Below are 24,849 nucleotides of genomic sequence, written 5' to 3' on the forward strand. Positions count from 1 at the left end.
GGAGGCACGTTGCCGACATCATAGGTCACTACAATGGAGAATGCAGGCAACAAGGGAGTTGTGCCTCTCGAGTCGAGGAAGGACAAGTCCCAAGAGCCAAAGAGGGATTGATCGATAGAATTAGTGCCGCTAAACGAGTGTTTGGGCAAGTTGGAGCTTGCCTTGACACACCTTGATAAAACTCCAAGGATAATGACATCCATGAACATGGAAAGGTAAATGTGGACCGTTAGGTCGACATGTGGAGCGCATTCCACGTCCTTCAAGGATGAGATGAGGAAGGCAATGGAAGAACTCATGGGCAATGACACTAGGGTATTGAGTGCATTTAAGGAAGAGATATTGAACCCCTTGGAGGAGGTCAAGGAGTTGAAGGCCAGGACAAATTATCCTTGAGACGGTGGCGTCCAATGACGGAATGGTCTCCAAGAGGGTGAAGAAGGTTTGGATCTCCGAACCAAAGAGAAACGACGGTGTGCATGATGCCAAGAAGTTTGAGAAGATTTCATGGAAAATGAAGAAATATTTCAAAGTTGTCAACATTGAAAATGAAGAAGACAAGATAATCCCCACAGCCAAGTATCTTGCTAATGATTCCATGCTTTGGTGGAGAAGACGTTACGGTGATATAGTGATGAAGAGCATCTGCGGCAATGAAACATGGAAATATCTCAAGGAGTAGAGGGGTCAATTGACTCAATTCCTTCCTAAGTATGTAGAGTACTTAACTCGAAAGAAACAGGTGCACCTCAAACACACTGGGTCGATTCGTGCGAGTAAGAAAAGTTGTTCACAACACTCAAGCTCGATCTTCTTAACATGACGGAAAAGGATATGCTCTTCTTCAATAACGGACTGAAACCAAGTAAGAGCTTTAATAGCGTGAAGTGCATGACCTGCCTCCAACCTTGGATTTAGTTGAGAGGATGGTGGAGTTCACCAAGTAAGAGAAGTCTTCTGAGGAACCCAAGGCACACGAAGAGAAAGGTGGGGAAGACAAGAGGTTCAATCACAAGGAAGAATCAAGAAGGACAGACAACAAGTGCATGTCAAGTCCTATGAGAAGACATGAGACGGGTTCATATGCAGCGGAGGCCATCAAGCAATGGATTACAAAAAGAAGGAGGCCCTTCATGCGATCAGGGTTGAACAGAAAGAGACTGAGGCCCCCTATGAGGGTGACAAGGAGAAATGTAAGGTTGGTGCATTGAGAATCCTCAATGCGATCAAGGGCCAAGCGACAGTCGCTAAACCCTTGAAAAGCGAGTTGATGTACCTTGGCATGCGAATCAACATGAAGGTAAGAAGGGCCTTAGTGGACACAGGCGCAACTCATAACTCTGTGTCAAAGGAAAAGGCCAAGCGCTAGGTCTACAACTTGTAAAGGAAACTAAATCAGTAAAGGCCGTAAACTTGGAGGCCAAATGCATCAGTAGAGTAGCTGAAGGCATAGAGGTAAATATCGGTGGATGAACGGACCTCATGGAAATTTCTGTCGGATAACTACAAGGTGATCTTAGGTATGGAGTTCTTGCGTGGGTGTTCGCAACAAATTCCACATGCATGAAAAGGAGAATCACACACATAAAATAAATTGTGATCAAATTTCCCTCTTGCGATAAGAGGTTTTATTAATTTTGGTTGGGATCGTACACTTCCGGCTCTATTGGCCATTTAATTACATTTCTTGAAGAAGAAAACACCTCTGATTATCCATCAAGAGGTTAACTATCTAAATACAACTTTCGTTAATTATCTGCTAGAAAGATCTAATTTTTTGTTAACAAATCATTTCTGGTGGAATTTCTTTGTTGTGGTAACTTTCTTCAATTCCCCAAACTTTCTTCATCTTTCCTTTGGGGAACCGTCATCTTTATCATCCTTATCCTAGAGGAGAGAGGTCTTCTCCCTTTAGGGAGTCTCTGAGAAGAGATCCTAAATAGAATTTTAGAGAGTCACTGGAAAGAGAGTCCAAAAGGATTTTCTTCTTTCTCCCGAAGGAGAAAGGTCTTCTTTCTTTTGGGGGAACGGCCGTCTTTATCATCTTTCTCCTGGAAGAGAAAGGTCTTCTCCCTTTACGGAGTCTCTAAGAAGAGATCCTAAATGGACCTTTAGAGAGTCTCTGGAAAGAGATTCTAAAGGGATTTTCTTCTTTCTCCTGAAGGAGAAAGGCCTTCTTTCTTATGGGGGAATCGCCGTCTCTATCTTTTGGGGGAAACCGTCATCTTTATCATCTTTCTCCCGGAAGAGAAAGGTCTTCTCCCTTTAGGAAGTTTCTGGAAAGAGATCCTAAAGGGACCTTTAAAGAGAGATTCTCTAAAAGGATTTTCCTCTTTCTCCCGAAGGAGAAAGGTCTTCTTCTTGGTCTCCTTTCTGGAACCTTTTGGAAGAAGCCTGCAAAGAGGAAAAAAAGGAAAATAATTTTAGCCAGTAATCTCTTATCACCTTTTTTTCTTCTCCTTCTTCTTTTCTTCACGTCGCTTTCCTTTCGCAAAGATCCGATCCTACGTAGCTTTTTCCTCTCCAGGAATGGATCCCCAGATCCGATCCTTTCTTAAACGGACATTTCTTCTATTTATAGAGATTACTTAGACTAGTTGGTTATTGCCAACTCATCCCTTATCTTTAATTTCCGATCTCCACTCTCTTTTTAGAGCCGTTGTGGGTGCCACCCCATCCCTTATCCGAGATTCCACGATCACTTCCCCTTTTGTGGGGAGTTACGTAACCTTTTTTTTAAATGGGTAATTCTCGCGAATTTTCATTTAAGTGGTTTTTTTTTTTTTTTTGGTATATCCCTTAATTTTAGGGATAGCATAACGTAACGTGTAACCACTCTTTTCTTCTTCTTTTTTTAACTTCTTTTTTTTTAAATAAGGAATTTTACTATTATTCCCTTTTCGTAAAATTTCGGGTCCAACAGTGGGGCATAAGGAACTCGCATACATCATCTTCTAGTAATAAGTAATAACCATCATGGGCAAAGGCTTCCTAAACCCATGCATGGCCGCCATTGTACAAATGGGAAAGGAAAATGTTGGGAAAGTCTTTGTCCTACAACTGATTAATTATTCTACAAAGAAGAGAGCAAGTCAGGCCACAACAATTGGATACTCAGTGTGTCCCAACAAATCCAAGACTCAAGTGTGAGAATCGAGGCACCTCGATAGAATAATCGACGAAGGGGTCGTCGAAGGAGGCAATATGAATATACAATAAAGGAGATTTAGGAAGAAAAAGCCTCACTCAGAAAGCCTCAATGAATTGAGAATCCTACAACCCTCTTCTGGTCTAGCTATGTCTAAAAAGCATGTCTTGAAGGCCCCAGTAATGTAGGGGGGGATCTACTTTGATAGACGAAGACTTGGAGCTCCTAAAGACTCTTAAATATAATGAAAAATTAGCAAGGAAGGAATCTCCCACGCCAACTGAGTTGCTAATTTCTCCACTAAAGAAGCAATGGTTGAAAGATCGGGAAGCAATTCAAAGCATGGGTGCTCCTTCTTCCCATCTCACCATGACCAGTGAGGAGGAACTTCATACACCCCTTCGTAATCTGCCCATCTGCAAAAAGTTGCAGGAAAAAGAAAGACGAACGCGAAGACGGTTATGGGAGGAGGAAAAACAATCAGCGATTGCAAATTTGGAATCAAAGCGAACAAATCTGGATGAAGATTTTTAGGGCTTAGGGTCAGGAAGTCCAAGGGTTGAACAGGGTCAACTACAGCAGTCTAAGACTCCAGATAGGCTAGATAAAGGAAAATGAATTTTGCTCTTGAACACTGAGGATGAATCTGGGAACCCAGACTTCCAAGGCTTTAATGATTTCCTGACAATGGGTGACGTATTAGGGATGTCATATCAGGAAAACATAGGAAAGACTAGAGAGATGTTCCGGTTGATGCAAGCGGGATCTGCAACGGATGCAATCGAAATAGCCAAAGAGGATGACCCATAAGTAGATGCCAAAGAAGAACCCTTAGAGTAACCGATTCCTTATAGAGGAAATGGTTGTAGGGAGAATGGAAGCTGGAATCAAGAATGAACTAACTTGGGGTGCTGGAATCAACCCCTTAAAATGAAGGTATGGCGGTTACTCTTATAGCTAGGTTTTTTTGAGGATGCAGGAACTTGAAAGCGTTCAGTTCAATGGGGGTAACACCATAGTCTTGCAAGATGATGCTCCAAGATCCTTGGATGGTGGCTAAGCAGTAGTGATGGACTCATGTTGTTTAGATGGTACATACTTTGTGGATGCTAGAAGATTTACAGAATATGGTCTTTTCGTCTTTTGTGCAGTATAGGGATGCCTTTTGTGTAGTTCAGGGATGTATTCAAACTAATGTCTATGATCCACTTATCTCTTTGAATTGGATCTGGCATGTCGGTCCAGTCCGCCTTAATATTTTGTAATTGCAGGATGGGACTGCTGGTCCCGATTGCTAAACTTAATATTAATGAAAATTGTCAATTTTCAAAAAAAAAAAAAAAAAACGAGATGTGAGGAAATCGGTGAAATCAAGTGAGGTAGACTCGTGAGTCATCGAAGGAGGCAATACGAATATATGAAAAAGGAGCGACAAGGATATCGGTGGAATCAGGCGAGGGAGAATTATCAAGGGGAGAAATTTGGTCTCAATTGATCTCATTTTATAGGCCTAACGAAGGATAAGAACAAGTCACGAGGAGTAGATAACAATCCAAAAGTCTAGAGGCATGTAAAAAAACTCCTGGAATGTGTAGATATTTGACTAGTGTAGAAGTTCTAAAATACTCTTTGAGGATTGTTTGTAGAGACATGTTGGCAGAATTCTAATGTGTCTACAAGTTTCTGAGATAGGCTTAGACCATTGGATGAATGCCTTGTGGCATGATCAAGACACTTGTAGGGAGACTACATATAAACCTGGCAAACAGATGGGGCGGGTCCGGTTTCACCAAACCCGTACTCATCTGGGTGGTACGGGCCAGGTCACAAATGACCCGGAATCTTACGAGTCACTATTTTGTGAACCCAGACCCCACCATATGGGCTGGGTGGACCCGCGGGTCACTCTTTTTTTTGGCTGTTTTTATTCCCATTTCTTACAGACCTGACATCTGTAGTATTCCTCATTTTTTCTACCTATATGACAAACTGACATAGGCGTGTCATGTCTAATTTCATTGGTGTCCATACCACAAGAAGACCTTTACCAAGGAAATTTTCATTGGAAATGATACTCCCACCCCTTTCCAAGATTTCCACGACCTTTTGTTTTCTATGTTTGACTTTCTCGAAAATGACTTTTTCAGAAGTCAAATAAAAGTGGGTGAAAATGCAGTGTTCTTCAAGAAAACACAAATAAATGGGAGTGGAAATAAGGGGATTGGAATTATTATTTCCTTGTTAATAATAGCTAAGTTAGTAAAATAAAAGCAGGGCAATGAAAATAACGGGTCACCCGTGGGCACCCGAGAGTTTACCCAGCCAGACCCAGTTTTGACGGGTTGGGCTAGGCCGGGTCAAATTTCAACGAGTCACTAATTTAGTGACCAAGACCAGTAAATTATGGTCGGACCGGGTGGACCCGTGGGTTTGGGTCACTTTTTGCAAGGTCTAACTACTTATATATGGGTTGTCTCCTCATTTTCAAATTACTTCTGAAATCCTCGAATCTCAGAACTTGAAGCCTTGTAAGCTTTGCACAAAGAAATATAAGTCTTATTCCCATTCAGCCATGTGTTTCCTTGTGTGAGACTAGATGTCTTTGCCGTAGGCCAAAAGCTAGGTCACTTGGGTTGGTTAACTCAAAGCTAAAGTTGGGGCGTTGCACGAGGGTCACATGGGTGAGAGGCTAAGGATTATCATGCCCGTGACACAGCATAATCTATGACCAAAAGATATTGGGGTATAATTTAAGAACAAGGATAGATTGCCTAAGCTTGTCTTGAACCTATTAAGAATGCCAACTCAAATGAAGTGAAAGTGATGCAGGACAATCGAAGGATGTATTGATACTTCACTCATATACCAAATTTAATGCAGAGTGAAAAATAGGAATTTGGCTCCTAAACTAGGTGATTAGGTTGGGGAAATAATTCTGCGGGGTTTAGGATAGGTTTGGGGTGGTGCAGACATATGCGGGGAAGCTTTCGAAGGATGCCAGGCGGCTATCGAAGGATGCTGGGAAGTTGTAAAACTAGTTTTCGGGCAAAACGGAGGGGTGGAAGGTTTAGATTGAGATGGGATGGTTAAAACAAGAAAAAAATTAGGGTTTTGAGGTTTTAGGAAAATTTTCGGTTCCCGGATTTTAGATAAAATCAAGAGGAAAGAGATCAAGAGGAAAGAGAGAATAGAGAAATACAGATTGTAAGTAATAAAGAAAAGTGCCCTAAGGGTTACAAAACATAAGAAGAAAGAAGAGAACTAGAAAGTTCTTAAACCCTAAAAGAAAACCTAACTCTTTGGAACTAAAATTCCCTCTAATAACTAAAAAAACTCTCTCCCTACTTAAAATCCCGCAATACATGTGTGGGGCCTATTTAAAACACACATAACTCAAAGAACTTAAGTGATTTCTATGGGAAAAGACTATTATACCCCTACCATAACTTAAAGGACTTAATAGACCCCTAAAAATTAAAATTTGGACCTTAGGATGGTCTTCATCAGAAAGTGAGAGCACTTCTTACATAACTTCGAATCTTGAAGTTCAAGGAATGATCGGATCTCTATGGATGGAGGAAGACTCAACGATTCTTATAACATAGGCTAAGAAATCAAGCTTGTGCATGTGGAGATTTGTGGGATTGATTATGAAGTCATTGATGTTGGTAGGGAATATTGGCCTCTACCTATGCAGAATTGTGGTGTATTATTTTGTTAACATCATTTTCTTATATTCTCATGGTATATGGTCTTGTATGTTGTAGATTAAAAAGATATGTTTTTTTACCCCATTTATCCCATCCTTTAGCTTTCCGTTTCTATATATATATATATATATATATATATATATATATATATATATAGAGAGAGAGAGAGAGAGAGAGAGAAAGAACGGTTCCTACACACTTGTGTAGATAAGTTATCTACACACTAGCTTGAAATACAGTGGGGGCCCACATTGTTTGGGTGATCCAAACCATTCATTTGAGAAGCCCTCACATAGATAGGGTGTCCACAAAAAATCAGATCCATAGGATCATCCCAACCCTACGATTTGTGGAGGTAAAATGGACGTGTATAAACCTTCACAAATTAGTCCATTTTTTGCCTCACAGTTTGAATGGTTAGGATGATCCTATGGATCTGATTTTTTGGGGATACCCTATCTATGTGAGGGCCTTCAAATGAATGGTTTGGATCACCCAAACAATGTGGGCCCCCACTGTATTTTAAGCTAGTGTGCAGATAACTTATCTACACAAGTGTGTAGGAACCCGTTCCTCATATATATATATATATATATATATATATATATATATATATATATATATATATATATATATATATATCCTTTAGATTTTTTTTATGTTTACTTGTTTTCTTGATGGGTAAATGATTTTTTCTGTTTTAGTTTATGTAAAGAAAATGTCATGGCACCTGAGTCAACATATCAATATTCCAAAGCCAAAAAATTAGGCTAAACAGAATCGAAAATATCCCAGTGATGTTCCTTGTTAATAATATATGATCACAAGTAAATGTATGTATGCGTATATGTAGAGAGAAATGACTCAATTTCCCATATTGTTCAGCTACATAATTGTAAACATGTCAAAAATATCATGATTGGTGTAGCCATAATATATTTGCAATGACAAGAGTATAATCAGAATCAGTTATCAACCAAAGTTTTTACTACAACTGGATGTACAGCAAAATGTCATTCAACTCCCATTAGAAAAAAAATATTTTCCCATAGAAACTGGACTTTGATCTACTTCCCACTAGTAAATAATTTCAAAAATGACCATTAAAAAAAATTCCACAAATGAAACACACAAGAGAGAAACCAATAGACTTATAGATTACCAAGGTAATGAAGGTTATAGAAATTAATTAGTCTAGGCTAACTCAATTGTTCATGTAAGCAATCTAATATTTGGTTGTCAACATGTTATTGCCTCAAAGAGTAACACTTACAGAAGCACATGAAACAATGTGGCAATCCTATATAATTAGTTACCTTGCAAAAGGCTTTGACAAGCACGTTGCATTGCTTTAGATGGCTCTATTAAATTAACGCTCTCCAAAGATTGAGGCCAGACTTCACGCAAAGCCCTGTAGGATTGAAAACAGATCGATTGGCAAAAAAATACTAATAATAATCAATCTATCAGAGGATGGATAACCAGATTAAATGCAGGAGTATAAAAAGGAAAAGAGAACAACATCATTTGTACCAAAAGAAAAAATTGTATATATAAATAGTGCGATCGAAAACAATTAAGAGTTATCTACTAGAGTTTCCTTTGCTTCTATATGAAATAAGATAATGACAAGGATTCGACATACCCAAACGTCATCTTGGCCAGTGGCATTAGAAACTGATTCAAATGTACTCTCCTATGCATAAAGGAAAATAGGAAAATAATAATAATAGAGGCAAGAAGAAACAAGGGGGCATCAGACCTAGGGTTTCGTCTATAAGAGAAAGAAACAGAGAGTAAAGGGAACTTTCTTTGTTAGTTCTATCTTTTAAATTGAGACCTATTAGGGATTGCTCTATTAATCGTCCTCTTCATATTGATCTTCTTTTCGGATCCATTGCTTAGTTGCACTTTCCTTCTTTTCTGATACTATTTGCATTAGTACGTACCAAAACTTATTTCATCAGTGATTTTCCCGCGTAATTGACCAAACCAACCAGATTGTCAATCTACATGAGTTTGAAGCTTTCCAACAATTCATTGGATGAATTTTCCAAGGAAGCAAGATCCTTCCCAGGGAGTGGGGAACCGCGATTCCCCGGTTCTCGAATCCAAAACGAGAATCTTCTCGAATCCCTAAAAACTGAGAATCTCGGTTCAGATTCGCCGAAAACCCGATTCCCACTTTTGGGAATCGCGGTTTATGATTTCCTCGAAACGCGATTCCCACTTTTGGGAACTGCGGTTTAATGTTATGTGAAATGCGATTTTCCGGCGATTCCCCGGAGATTCCTTGGCAATTTCCAACTCCCCAACAATCTCCGACGACTCTCCGACGACTTCACGATTCCTGCTTCTGACCATTCCGGGAGCCTTCGATTCCCGCTCTGGCAACCTTGGAATTTTCCAACGATGGAAACATGCGAGAATCTATGGGACCACTGATGTCATTGAAAATAGAATCCCTAGACAACTTGCTAATTTATGCGCTTCACATGATGAGCCACTTGATTATAGAAATTACCAGGGTTTTGTGCATGGAGCATGATTCTAGCAACATGGATATGATAGAAGCAATCATCGCTTTAAAGTGGACATGCATGTTAATTCATCCTAATTTTATGCAGAGGAACACATGGAGCAATTATGTAATTAGTTGGTTGGAATATTATGAGATATTTGAAACCAAAAAGGTGAAGTTTGTGAATACCAAACTCAGGGGCTATGTATCCGTGGCAATAAGTCCAATCAGCTAGAGTTCAAGTGGGTAAGGATACAATCAGCTCATGGGAGAAGATGGTGAAAATAATCTAGTCCTATGATTTTTTTTTTAATGGGTAAGTCCTATGATTCGTGGACACTGACACGGGTATCATGTGTCAACACGGACACGGAGTGTTGGACACAGCGAACCCCCAAATTTAGAAACGGGGACACGGCTAAAATAGGAAGTATATATATAATACAACAACAAAAATTAGTTAAAGAAGAGCTAAAAAAGAGTTTATAATAAAAGAAGAGTTAATAATAAAAAAAAGGTAAACACAATATGAAAAAATAAACCATAATGTCACACTTGACAAGGCACAAAAACGTGTCCACTCACCCACATTAAGTAGCAGTACATTTAAAAGTGTCCAAAAGAGTGTCGACACAGTTGGACACGGGTGTCGTGTCGGACACGGCATGACACGTTGATGCAGATAGTAGGCCAAATAAGAGGCATATTTGCCCAATAGGACTTTTTGACATTTATTTCCATGTTATTTTAGTTTCCAGGATTTTATTTTCCATGTTACTTAGAATTAGAAAGTTTAGTCTTTTAGGGATTCTTAAAAGCCTATTTATAGACCAATTTACAGCTCTATTGTTAACTGGGATGATTAATTGAATTGATTGAGATTTCTCCCCTCTACAGGTTTCTTCTCCTTCCTCTATTCCTCTTCTCTTCTCCCATAATTTCTTCTTCTATTCTTCCCCTAATCTTCTTCTATTCTTCTCCTTCTATTCTCTTCTTCTACTCCTCTTCTCCCCTTTCTTCTATTTCTCTTCCTGGTCCTACATCAAATTTGGTATCAGGGCAGATAGTAGGCCAAATAAGAGGGATTTTTGCCCAACAGGACTTTTTGATATTTATTTCCATGTTATTTTAGTTTCCAGGATTTTATTTTTCATGTTATTAAGAATTAGAAAGTTTAGTCTTTTAGGGATTCTTAAAACCTATTTATAGGCCAATTTACAGCTCTATTATTAACTGGGATGATTAATTGAATTGATTGAGATTTCTCCCCTCTAAAGGTTTCTTCTTCTCTTCTCTTCTCCTCCTATTCTTCTTCTCTCTTGACTGTTCTTCTATTCTCTTCTTCCCCTATTCTTCGTCTATTCTTCTCCTTCTCTTCTACTTCTCCCTAAATTCATCTCTTCTACATCTAATATTCTTCTTCTTCTACTCTTTCTTCTATTTCTCTTCCCTTTCACCTACTTCGCTTCCCAGTCCTCCAAAAGATCTGAAGGTAACCCTAACCAAAACAGCCGTTTTAATTCCTCGTACACTACACCCCAAAGATCTTTGTTGTCCTCTTGAACCCAAATATAAACCCTAAACCCTATTTTCCTGCAAACCCTTGAGAAACCCCTTACTTACACCCTTTTCATACCTCCTCTTCGAAGTATAAGCCAACCCATAAACAACCACCAAATAGCTCCTCCTAAATCAGTCCCTAAACCATCACCAACAGGCCTTCATCAACAGCCACATTAAAACAACTCATTATTCCCTATTTTATATCCAATTGACCACTTTTTATCTCACCCATATTCAGCCAGCCACCTACCTGCAAACTCCCTTTGCCCATTCACTCACCCTTGTCAACCCTCAAAATCCCCACCGAACATCCATAACCCAGTTTTCTCAGCCTGTAAAACCCCTCCAAACACCAGCACCCTCATCGCGTTCAACATCTCCTAGCCGCCTTCTTTTCCAGATAGCAGCTCCACTAAGTTTCAAGGAAACTATTATTTCCTTTGCCGTGAGGAAGAAGGCAAGTTCTTTCCTTAGTTGGATAAACATAGCAACCTAATAAAGAGACGACTAGGGAGGAGGAAGAGGTACGAAAGCTTCTATTTTAACCTTTCGACATGACAGATATATCAGATGTTTGATTTCATTTAGCGACGCTGATCTCAATGGCTTTGCCATATGTTCCACATTTTTATGGGTACGACGATCGATATTTGGAACACCGTCACTACCGCAATTATGAGGATGTATGTCTACAATGGATCTATGCTCTAGACACATACCATGAGTCATGTTGCTATGATCACCGCAAGACTATCTCTCAAGCCAGAGATACTATACTACGACAAGCCCGGTTGTTCTGGCTAAAGATTGTGAGCGCGCGTCAAATTGCAGGCGCACCTTCATTCAGTCGATGGGAGGAGATCCGTTCTGAGTTTATGAGAAATTATGTATATCAGTATGTACAGAGATTGAAACGTGAGCGAGCAGTGTATAAACAAAGATTGATACGTGAAGAAGCCGCTCAACGAGAAGAAGATGCTCGACTTGCACAAGAAGCTGAATTTCAGGCAATCTTGGAAAGGATAGTGCGTGACTTGGATGAGAGGAAATTGGTACGCGAACGTGAAGCCGCAGCCCGCCGCGAACGTGAAGTCTTCGCTCGCCTTGAACGAAACATCGCAGCCCGTCGTGCACGAGAGGCTAAAATTGAAGCAAAGAAGGAATTTGCTAACACTATTGACAAGCCAGACATAGATGATGCTATTGGTCTGACAGATGATACTGTTGATGAGATCATTATAATTGAGTCCTTGATTATGTCAGATACTGAGTCAGAGATCTCCGATATAGAGCCAGAGAGTCCAGTGATTATTAGGATTGCACTAACTTTGAGACGGTTCCGCAGATTGTCGAGATTTGTGCTGACACAGAGGTGCTTGTTACGCAGATTGATCGGGAGGATTGCCCACCTGATATCACTATGCCAGGTACGATTCTAGCAGATGACTTTGTTGTTGATTCCATTGAGCCGGGTTTGATACCAACAGGTGATATCTTTATTGAGGCTGGTCATGGATTGGTACTGCCCGTAGCTGTTATGCCGATCCCACTGATCCAGGAGGAGTACGTTGCTGTTTTTCCAGCTTCCTTACTTGTTAGGAGAGGTTCGCGTATTTATGATTCTACATGGGCGATTTCTTCACTCTCATTCCATCGGCATTTCAGACGCTTCTCATGGTTATCACGCGCATTATACATGGCTGAGTTTGATGTGTTCCTACTGCTATTGCTCGAGTTGCTTATTTACATATTTGATCCAGGTGGACTAGAACTCGAGGGCGAGTTCTTCTCATGCGGGGAAGAATGATGCAGATAGTAGGCCAAATAAGAGGCATATTTACCCAATAGGACTTTTTGATATTTATTTCCATGTTATTTTAGTTTCCAGGATTTTATTTTTCATGTTATTTAGAATTAGAAAGTTTAGTCTTTTAGGGATTCTTAAAAGCCTATTTATAGGCCAATTTACAGCTCTATTGTTAACTGGGATGATTAATTGAATTGATTGAGATTTCTCCCCTCTACAGGTTTCTTCTTCTCTTCTACTTCTCCCTAATTTCGCCTCTTCTACATCTAATATTCTTCTTCTTCTACTCTTCTTCTACTCTTTCTTCTATTTCTCTTCCCTTTCTTCGCTTCCCGGTCCTCCATCACACGTGTGTCAGCAATAAATTCGAAGTGTCGGTTAAATCATAGATCTAGTCACATTTTTTCCCAACCAACCATGAAGGTATTTTCTATCAACATTGGCAAGGAAATGGAATGTTAACAAATAAACTAACTATTTCTATCTTATTAAGCCTCGTGTGCAATGTAGATAGAAAAAAAGATAAAATCATAACATTATGGTCTGCATATTCCCAGTCGCAATGCCATGGAATTACATCAATGTTAGATTGCTTCTTAAGCAGTAGTTCGTGCGAACACGGTTGAGGCAGAACAGTCCCAAACGACTTTTAGGGACGGTGCAAGGGATCGGGGAAGCACTTAGAACATGGAGGAGATAATATAGCAACTCATGGCCAGGAGGTACAGCCCAAATCCATCAATCAAACATACGAAATTGTGGGAGATGTCTAGAAGGGTCATCGATCACCACTAGCATCGCTTATGTTATTATTGCATCTCACAAGAAATGGTATCCAAATTGTAGTCGAGTGCGGAGCCACTTCCAAAGTCATTGCATATCGGTTGGTTCAAGAAAGGTAACGAATCTAAGGTGAAACATTGGTGCTTAATTGCATTTTCGACTGGAAAAAAATTAGAGATGGAGTTTGGTGTAACGTAGCAGATACAAAAGTTTGTCATTTATTGATGGGCGACCTTGGCAATATGAACGTAGTGGATACAGAGGTTCGCCATTTATTGTTGGATCCACTTTGGCAATATGCCCAGAAAACTACCCATGATGGGGAAAAAATGCCTACACCTTCTGCAAAGATGGTAAAAATGTTGTTCTTCCATCCATATGTGATGAGGAGTTTCCCAAGTCCACTAAGGAGGGGTTGCAATGAAACTTCCTTGTGGCCAATGGCCTTTTGAAAGAACTAAGCTAGAGTGGCTTGAACTATGCACTTGTAGTCAGGGAAGGAGACGAAAGGACATAAAAAAATTCAAAGGAATCCGAACCCCACATGAAGGAATTTGCAAATGTTATGTTGGATGAGCTACCCTATGGGTTGATCGCTAAAGGGACAGGCAACAGCACCGGGAGCTAGTGCTAGTGTCAAAATTGCCTAGTTCGCCACACAATTAGATGACCCCAATAGAGCATAAAAACTACAAAGACAATGGTGATGAAAACAAGGGGATTTATAAGGGAATCGATGAGCCCATGTGTTATCCCAACATTATTGATGCCAAAGAAAAACGGAATGTGGTACATTTATGTGGATTATAGAATTGGTAAGTGTCAAATACTGTTTCCTTAAAGATCGCTCGACATGTTAGAGAGTAAATATGGTGCCAAAGTGTTCTCTAAAAATTGATTTAAAGAGTGGCTATCAGCAAATTCATACGCATGAAGGACATGAAAAGAAAACCACATTCAAAGGGTTTTATGAATGGATGGTTATGCCATTTGGTTTGTCTAATACACAAAGCACTTCTACGAGTTTGATGCACCAAGTACTTAAGCCATTCATTGGAAAGTTCATGGTGGTGTATTTCAACGACATATTAGTGTACATTGTTGACAAAAAGGCTGACGTGTGGCATCTCCGTGATGTGTTGGAAAATTTACAAATAGAAGAGCTGTACACTAATCCACAGAAGTGTAATTTCATGATGGAATAGTCGCTATTTTTTTTTACTCTTCTTTGATACTACTTTGTAGTGGCTGGGAAAGAAGCCTTGTTGATGGTAATCCAGAGCAATCGGACACTATTCCACCACAAAATGAGTTGGTGTAATTTCACAACAGACCAGTTCTATATTTTTTGTTCCTCTTTGATACTACTTTGTAGTAGCTAGGATAACTTCTAAGAAGCCAGTTGATGAAAATTCAAAGAAATGGGACAATATCCTACCACAAATTTAGTTTTTACACAACTATTCAAGAACTCGCACTACTGCAAAAAGAGCTCATTATTGCAAATGAAGGCAATCGAGTCATTATTACAACTTTTGCCTAATTCATATAATGCAAGTGATTAAGCAGAAGAAATGGTTGAATGCATGAAAGAGTTGCATGAAGAGGTTAGAAAAAGCATTGAAGAGATGAATGCAACATATAAGGCAAGTGAAGATATTCATCTTTGTCAACAAGTATCTCAAAGAGCATCTGGATATTGAAAAACCTTTAACGTAAAAGAACTCTTGATGCAGATTGTAGGCCCAATAAGAGGCATATCTGCCCATTAGGATTTTATTTCCATATTATTTAGTTTCTAGGATTTTATTTTCAGGTTTTTTAATTTTTTGGGCTTTTTTTACTTCCAATGAATTTTACTTCCATTAGGGCCCAATAAGAAGGCGGGCATTGGCGCAACGGTAAGGTTGCTTCATTGTGACCCGGTGGTCACGGGTTCGAGTCACGGAAACAGCCTCTGTGCAACCTAGGGGAAGCCTGTGTACATCTAGCCCTCCCCAGACCCCGCAATGGCGGGAGCCTCGTGCACTGGGCCGCCCTTTTTTTTGCCTATATAGGCCTTATGTAGTAGAGACTTTTAGTTTTTTGATGATTAAAGATTGATTGTGATTTCTCCCCTCTACAGATTTCTCCCCTCTATTCTTCTCCTACTCTAATTCTTCTCTCCTTCCTCTTCTTTATCCTTCTTCTATTATTCTTCTTTTCTCCTCTTTCTTCTATTTCTATTCTCAATCTACATCAAATTTGGTATCAGAGCTAAAGAACCAAGACCGAAGCTTCAAGTCCAGCCTTGGAGGTTCACACTAAGTTTCTAGGTGAGTCAATTTCTCGACAGCCCGTAATTCCATAGTTCAACTGCCCACCATCCCAAAACATCATCTGATAGACCACTTTCCCCTTCATTATTAGCCTCACCATCCCCTCTACAAATCAGCCAATTATCAGCCTGAAAACTTTACCCGAACCCTTACCCATATGTAGTTTGAAGCCCAGAAACTTTCCCAAAACCAAGCAGAAACGAAGCACTTTTTGTTTAATTGACCGCCCCCATCCTTCCTTGTTTACAGTTCACATAACAGTACCTAAACTCAGAACCGAGGGCCCCCATACCTTGATTACAAGCCACTACCCTAGCCTACTTTCCCAACACCATCCTTTTTTCTCAACCCAATAGAAACCCAACTCCTATATCGAAACCCTAACCCAAAAACCCCAACCACAATAACCAAACCTTCCTGTTTCAGCCACGACCACATCTTCAGGTATCCTTACATCCCCCTTCCTGTTAACCTAAACTAGGTGTTACACAGTCAGTAGGCTATCCCTTCTATCTGCTTGCTTAGCAGCCCAACCATCTACCACGAACTTAACCGGTTGCCACTATTGCCACGACCATCATCGTCAGAGAAACCACTGCCCTCGTTGGAATTCGCATCTAGCCGCCAAAAGTCTCCATCCAGTGGTTACGCGAGAAAGGGAGAAACTCAGAGTTTCTATTTTGAAGGAAACCCACATTTCCGTTCCCTTCTTTCTTCGTACAACATAGCAAGTAAAGATATTTTTTGGGTTGCCTAAACTTTAGCACAATTACTTCTACAGAATAGCGGCAGATAAGCCTTCTTTGGGTTTCCGAAACGCTTCAAAATTTTGCACGAGAAGGTAAGAGGCGGGGTTTACTTTTTGAGAAAAGATATTTTAGGGCACTCTTGTCAATTTGAGCCGGGTAGATTCTTCCACCTTCTTCACGAAAAATTTCTAAAGGATTCATTTAGCCAACCCGAACTAGTTTGGGACAAAGGCTTAGTTGAGTTGTGTTCAATTGTTGTCTCTCTCTCATTCATATGGATATTTAGTAGGTAGGCATTGTGCATATTCACCAGAGTAGCAACCAAGTTGTTGTATGTGTCATTAAAGAGCCACTTCGTAACCTACAGTTGTAGGATACAAAGGCCAAGGGAAAAAAACTAAGGAAAAAAGGAGAGAACGGAAAAAAAAGAGAAAAAAAAATCTAAGAGTATTTTTCTCTCTTTCCCTCTCTAGTCCCATTCTCTCTCTATACTTTCTCTCCCCTCTCTCCATCTCAGTTTTCTCTCTTCACTCAGGCCATTTCTGCTCGGAATTTGGCCTCGCCGTTAACACGAGTTATTCAGGACGATTTGAAGGGTCTATCCAACTCACTCTCAGCAGCCCCAAGCACTACTTCAGCCAACTTTCATCGTCCGTCCATTTTAGTCTGATCATAGATCCAGGACATCCGGGAGTCCGATTTGAGATCCACAAAAGACATTGTGTTTCATTCGACATGACAAAAAGATAAGACAGTTGATTTCATTTTTCAACACCGATCCCAATGGCTCCAATAGTTGTTCCATATTTTGATGGGTACAAACATTGATATTTTCAAGGTTACACTCACTATAGCTATTATGATGTTCGCACGGTGACAGAGCGTCGCCACGAAGGCGAACCTCCATTCCGTCGATGGGAGGAGATCCGTTATGAGCTTATGAGTACTTATGCGATATTAGCACATCGGTATGAAAAAAGATTAGTGCGTGAAGAAGTTGCTCAACGTGAAGAAGCTGTTCAACCTAAAGAAGCCGAAGTTCAGGCAATATTGGAAAGGATATAGTTACTTGAACGGGATGAAACTTGACATGAAGGAGATGAAGCTAACAATTCGATCAGCTTAGGAGAACATAGTGAGTGTTATTGAGGAGTTACATGCCAATCCAAATGATATTGTTGGTGAGACTGACGCCGATGAGTGTGACGATTCAGAGATTTTCCCATGGTTGACTACCGAGCATCTAGAGTGCAAGCTTGACACTTACACGGTCGAGGCAGACATTAATCATTATGGCAGAGCCACGTGAGGCTGATCCATTGACAGAGTCGACCGAGCACCGTCGTGAGTTAGAGACGAGTGATCTGACCGATGAGCCATTACCTGAGACGGATGATCGAGAGCATGTTGTTGAGGATTGTCCTATCTTTGAGCTGATTGGACAGATTGTCGAGCTTTGTGCTGACACAGAGGAGCTTGTTATGCAGCTTGATCAGGAGGTCGTAGCGTTTACAGAAATTAATTATGCTGGCCAGATAAGATTATAAAAAAGAATATTACTGTGAAGATATGCCGAGGCTTGCTAAAGAACACCCTTATAGAGCAGGGATTGATGCCGCCCATGACCTTCACGCCAGACCAGGAGGAGTAAGTTGTTATCTTCCATGTCGCATTATGGTGCAAACCCGGAGGCTCGCGATTTCTACAGGATCTTTAAGAACTCAGTGGAACCAACTTTCACAATTCATATAGTCATATCCATGCCAGAAATAAACAAGCAAACAATAAAGTGAATAATAGCAACTTACAGATTCATAAATTTAGCTTTAAAGAGATCCCACGAATGAGAAATTTACATACTAAGAAAGAATGCACACGTAAAAACATAAATAGCATGAAAAGATGGTGATTTAAGGTTCGAACAATAACTTTTATTCACTGTTATGTTGCTGTCCACGGATAAAAATAAAGATCTAGGACCCAAATATTGTTAAAAAAATGGTAAAAGGCCCAAAATAGGCTAGAGTAATTACTTAGGGATGTTCCTAAGGGTTTCTAAAGGCTAAAATCTGACTAAAGGGCTAAAAATATGGAAAAATATTACCGGTAAATTGTAGCAGTCATTTCACTTGTAGATCTTGCAAACAAATAGGCCAAGAGAATGGGGGGAGAAGCTCCTACGTGCAATCCAAATGTCCGAGCAGCATCGTAGTCCCCAAAATAAGAATTTGAGGGAGACAAGAAAAGTAGGGAAGAGATTATAGAGGGTTCGAGGGAATGAGAGAAGGTATGAGGATGCGAGAAAGAGAGTAGGGAGAAAGTATGAGGATGCGAAAAAGAGAATAGAGAGAAGGTATGAGGGTGCGAGAAAGAGAATAGAGAGAAGGAATGAGGGTGCGAGAAAGAAAATAGGGAGAAGGTATTAGGGGGAAAGAGAGACAGAGAGGAGAAAGAGATGAGAAGGGGTAACTCACCGTAGCCGTGAGTGGAGAGAGAGAGAGAGAGAGAGAGAGAGCATGCCTTAGGCGTGGAGGAGAGAGAGGGGGGTCGTCGGCTCCTTCTTTTTCTTCTTTCACAAATTATTTTTAAAACTAGGGCACTTTCTCCCCTTTATTCATATTTATATGCTTATTTTGGTAGACCCTCGTTGCTAGCACTAATCCTTAAGTAAAAAGACTGCCTTGCCCCTGAAACAAAGAAAGGAAAATAAGCTCGTAAGGGCATAATAGGAAAAATAGGCTAAACAAAATAAATAAGGGATAAATGGTATGTGCAATGGTGGGCCCTAGATGATGTGAACATCCCCTACATCTAGGCATATCAAATAAACATAAATAAATCCAACAACCCTCAGTAAAAATAAAATAACAAGTGCGATAATGGAAAGAGAACGATGCAATGGCCGGATCACATCACATTACTTGTCAGGAGAGTTTCGCGTCTTTATGATTCTACATGGGTGATTTCTTCCCTGTCGCTCTGCCGGCATTTCAGATTATTCTCAAAGTTGTCACGAGCACTAGATATCACAAGTACCTCCGACAGATTACGACTCCTACTGCTTGAGCGGATCGTCTATATATTTGATCCAGGAGGACTAGAACTCGAGGGTGAGTTCTTTTCAAGAGGGGGAGAATGATGCAGATTGTAGGCCCAATAAGAGGCATATTTGATAAGAGCAAGATTGCCAGAGCGGGAATCGAAAGCGGGAATCGAAGGTTCCCAAGGAAGAATCATGCTCAAGGTTGCCAGAGCGGGAATCGAAACGGGAATCGAAGGCTCCCAGGGAAGAATCCTGCTTCCTTGGATAAGAGGCATATTGCCCATTAGGATTTTATTTCAATGTTATTTAGTTTCTAGAATTTTATTTTCATGTTTTTTTATTTTTTAGGGCTTTTATTTATTTCCATGGAATATTACTTCCATTGCCTATATATAGGCCTTATGTAGTAGAGATTTTTAGTTTTATTATGATTAAAGATTGATTGTGATTTCTCCCCTCTACATATTTCTTATTCTTCTATTCTTATCCTACTCAAATTCTTCTCTTCTTCTACTTCTAGTTCTCCTCTCCTTTATTATTCTCCTCTTCTATTCTTCTTCTTTTCTCCTCTTTCTTCTATTTTCTATTCCAAGTCCTACATCACCTCTCGAGGCACCATAGGTTAGAAAAAAGTGGAATCCTTGAAAAATGCAAGGTTAAAGATAATTAAAGGCATGTGTCTTGATAATTGCACCGAAGAAGTTGGAGGTGTTTGAATCCTTAGACTCGCGAACAAGTTCTTCCCAAAGAGGAGATGCAAATGTAATCTCCCATGCGCTAAAGAAATCATCAAAGAAGAATAAAAATCAAGGCAAAACAAGGGTTTGATTTGTGTGCATATCAATGTTTAAAAATGCGGATGCGGCACGGAACGAGGCCAAAGAAAATCCTAGTTGACTCGGCACGACGCGTTCGAGTAGTCGGTTGACACAACCGAGTACTCAGTTAATGTGGTCATAATTTGGAAGAATCAAAGGAGTTTTTATTGACTCTGTACGGCGAAAAGCAAAATGTGGATACAGCGCAAGGCGGAATGCGGCCAAGGTAAAAGGGAGTCAACTCAGGGGAGTCGACGTGGACGCAGGGGAGTTTTAAAAGTATGGTGCATATAGTCTAACTTTAGATTATTATCGTAGGCACCACGTTAGAGCATACAAGTTGAGAGCTAGCGTGCAGGATCATCAACAAGTCAACTACATATGGTCAAATGTGCAGTGCAACGCGGAATGCGGCCAAGGTAAAGGGGAGTCAACGCGGAAGCATGGGAGTTTTAAAAGTATGGTGCATATAGTCTAACTTTAGATTATTATCGTAAGCACCATATTAGAGCATACAAGTTGAGAGCTAGCATGCAGGATCATCAACAAGTCAACTACATAAGGTCAAATGTGGTGTGAATATTGCAATTGTATTAGCGACTAGAGGAATATTGTTCATGACCAATATCTCGTCGATGATCCATCTTGAGTTCTCCATTTTCTGATTTTTAGCTCACTTTTTCACCATCTTGGTCTCTTATTTTTATGCTTTTGGTTATTTCTTAATAAAGCTTCTTTACCATTCAAAGAAAAATTATTAAAGGAATAGATTTTTCATTTTTGTTCAAATAACTTTGGAGCCGTTTACAAAATTTTTGTTTACTTATCTACTGTGTTGCATGGAATTTTTGCCCCACTATGCCGAATCCGTGCCAACACGTTTCGACACATGTTCTGGACATGGATTTGCGTGGGACACAACTGGATTCTTTTCATAGCCGTGTTCCACACGAATCCTGTTTTATCGGGCGAATCCATCTCATCAATTTTTTAGGTAGGTAAGCTGGGATTGAACCTCCATCCTCAAGATTGAAGAGCAGACTCTTAACCAAAATCCAACCAATTGTCGTCTCTTTTAAAATGTGAATCCTGTATATTTTCCCTTTAAATGTGTTTTTTCTTAATTGGATTTTTTAAAAGCAAAACCCCTTCTCCCATAATAAAAACCCTGATGCATCGACCCTCCACACTCGAACATCGACCTCCCTTCTCCTTCTTTCACTCTCTTAATAAAAACCTTAGCAACTCAACGCTCCACCTTAAATTTTTCACACACACACACACACACATATATATATATATATATGAGGAATCGTAGATCTTGCATAAAGAGGCGGAAAAGGGCCCTTGATTGGATCCGTGTCATTTTTGGTAACTTCTTAAAATCGGTTGAAAAAGTGATTTTTATTTTATTTAATAAAAAATACTGAATCCATGAATCCTACTTTTTAGAGTTAGCCGAATCCGACATTTGGAATCCATGTTGGATCCCGAAAAGTGAATCCGAATCCATCCAACACAACTTATTTGGATGAAAATTCACTTGGAGTGGGCATAAAATCTAGGGTTTTCAAATAAAAGAGAAAGAAAAAGCGACTTGCATTCCAATTGCTTTCTTTTAGATTCAGACTTGTTCACACAATTTATCTTCTTCTTCAACTTGATATACTTCGTAGATCCATTGTTTTTTTTTTTTTTTTTTTTTGCTTTTTTGATAGAAAACATGATGGCATCAAAGTAAAAAGCAATAAGAGAATAAATCTTTAATTATTGAGATGTTAGAAGGGTGCTTACAGGTTCCATTAAAATAACTTTTCCCTGAATTGTTCGCAGTAGCAGCGCATAAGGTAGCCTTGGTGAAAGACTGTTATGAGAGGAGTGACGACAGGGTTCTATGGAGGCTAGTATTTAGAAGGAACTTCTTTGATAGGAAATTACAGTGACTAGTGTTCATGAGATGTTAGAAGGGTGCTACATAAAGCAGTCAAGAGTGGACAAAAGAGATTGGATCTGGGATCCTACTAGGGTTTTCACTATCAACTCCTTGTATCACCAGCTTGTGTCTTCTCATGTGCTCTCCAGAGTAGCTAGAATGTTGACGATCCAAGCGCCTCCCAGAGTGTGTACCTTTGGTTGGGCCGCTATTCTTGGTCAAATTTAGACAGTTGACTTCTTGCATAAGCGGGAGATGTTGATAGTAGATCATTGTGCCCTATGCATAAAGATAGGGGAATCGATAGACCATATCTTCTTGCACTGTAAATTAGCCAGGGAGGTGTGGAATATCATCCTAAGCAGGTTTGGGATATGTTGTGTGCAGGTTTGGGATATGTTGTGTGTTTCCCTCTATGCTTTCAGATCTCTTGGAAGGTTGGTCGTCGGTTCCATGGAAGAAGAAAGGCAAGATTCTTTGGAATGTTTCTCTCCTACCAAAAATATAGGTGCTATGGAAAGCAAGAAATGCCAGAGTCATTGAAGAAGTAGCTAAATCCCCTTTCTTCTTCTTGTTTGTGAAAGTGATTACACTGACTACATCATGGGTGAAAATTCTTCTTTGCTTTATGCTACGTTTGGTTGCTTGGAGTGGCTTGGAGAGTAGAGAAATAGGAAGTTAAAGGGAGTAGAAAAGCATTTTGATTTGCCTAGAATTACCTCAGAAAATTGTGTAGTAGTGTTTGGTTGCGCGGCAAATAATGGGAGAATAGGAGAAAAAGTAGGGGGTGTCATTACCAGTATAGGGAGAGAGGAGAGAGAGGGAAGAGAGAAAGAGAGAGAGCATTATTCCGTAGAAAATTCAACCATAATTCTTTGCTTTTGGAAGAAGGGGACAAGAAAAAGACAAGCAATTATTACATGAGAATAATCCAAGGGAATCAATGGGAGTCCAATGCATTTTGGCAACCAAACGTGGAATGGCATGCCAAATCCAAATCAAATTCCGACGGCTACCGAGCTTTTGTGCAACCAAACGAAGCATTAGGATTGTATCCACTTTTGACCTATGGAATGGAGGAAGATCTGCTTAAGTGTAGCACAGCGCCCTGTGATTGTGCAAGATTGGGAACCTCTAGCACAAGGTTTCTTAAAGTTTAACTTTGGCAGATCCAGTATGGGCAATCCAGGTCCAGCAAGAATTGGAGGTGTTCTAAGGGATGCAGGGAGAGTGGTCTTATGGGCTTTTGCAAGACCTATAGTAGGGGTCTTAGATGCAAATGAGGTGGAGGTTCGAGCACTTCATCAGGGGATAAAATGATTGGCCAAAGACTGCTTGGATAGGGTGGTAGTGGAGGGTGATTCCCTCATTGTCATTAGTTGGCTTAGGTTCCCACGTGCCCCATAGAGATTCACGCAATTTTTTGACGAGATCCAAGACCAAGTGGGAGGGTCATCGATCGTCTTTAAGCACATTAGAAGGTCTGCCAATAGTGTGGTGGACAGAATAGCGAGGGAGGGTGTAGCAGTGGAGGGGCTAGAGACGTTCGATTACCTCCCCCCTTATATGTTTTTTCCTTTCGTTTTCTTTCTACTATGATTTTGTTTTTGGATGCTCTTGTATATCTCTAGGTCTGACAACCTCGGTCTTTCCTTTGGTTTAAATGAAAATTTGCACAACTAAAAAAAAGAATAAACCTAAAAGGTGCAGGTTTGAGCACACGGTCAGTATCAATGTGGACAGCTAGAGACAACAGCTGACTTGGAAAATAGAAGTTACCCTAGAAAGAGGCTGGGTTGCAGAATGAGAACCCAACAAAGGTTGCAAAAGCATGAGTAACCAAGAGTACACTAATTTTCTTGAAAAATGAAAGACCAACTAATATTGTAAATGAAGGACCAACTAAGTCCATCCGGATACTGAACATGTGATACAGAAGGTCCCCTTTTCAAATATTTTTCACATGGCTATTATCTAACAAAATTATCAATAATCAAATGATATAAATTTTCTCTTGAGCTAAAGCCAATGGAGAATGATGTTCACTGGTTGTCATAATGTGGAAGTATGAAATGATAAAAGAAAGTACAAGAATTCTGAATAGTATAAAAACGTTTTGGGGTTTAGGACAACAGTATGTCCTAGGCAGAGAGCAAAATGTTTGTTCATCATCATCAATGCAAAATCCAACAAGACTTCCAGTATAACCCCACTAATAAATTATGTATTGTTCAACAAAGTGTGCATAGAAGAACGTACCAACATATATTATGGATATTATTGAATACTACCGTATCTTTAGGTATCTCCATGCCCCGGCTTGTCAAATTCAGATCACTTTCCAAAAAGAGTTTTGCTATAAGATTTTTAACCATGTTGCATCTGGACAGCACTTTATGCCATGGCTACAGCTTGTACACTTAAAAATTGATGAATCAGACAAGGTTTCAGCACCT

At 40.0% G+C, this 24,849-nt stretch overlaps 1 protein-coding gene across 5 annotated transcripts in view; it reads right to left on the reverse strand.

Moving 5' to 3' along the window:
- The window catches only part of LOC143885388 (copper ion binding / methyltransferase), a 55,351-nt gene that overhangs the window by 22,478 nt on the left and 8,024 nt on the right, over positions 1-24,849 (reverse strand). For all 5 annotated transcript variants that reach the window (XM_077389538.1, XM_077389539.1, XM_077389540.1 and 2 more), the window contains one exon: positions 8,175-8,269. In XM_077389538.1, the coding sequence (XP_077245653.1) occupies positions 8,175-8,269 (95 nt within the window). The remainder of the gene's footprint in view (positions 1-8,174; positions 8,270-24,849) is intronic.

Source organism: Tasmannia lanceolata, unplaced genomic scaffold (assembly GCF_043159265.1).
Source record: "Tasmannia lanceolata isolate RefF3 unplaced genomic scaffold, GAP_Taslan_0.1 ptg000008l, whole genome shotgun sequence".
Lineage (NCBI taxonomy): Eukaryota > Viridiplantae > Streptophyta > Magnoliopsida > Canellales > Winteraceae > Tasmannia > Tasmannia lanceolata.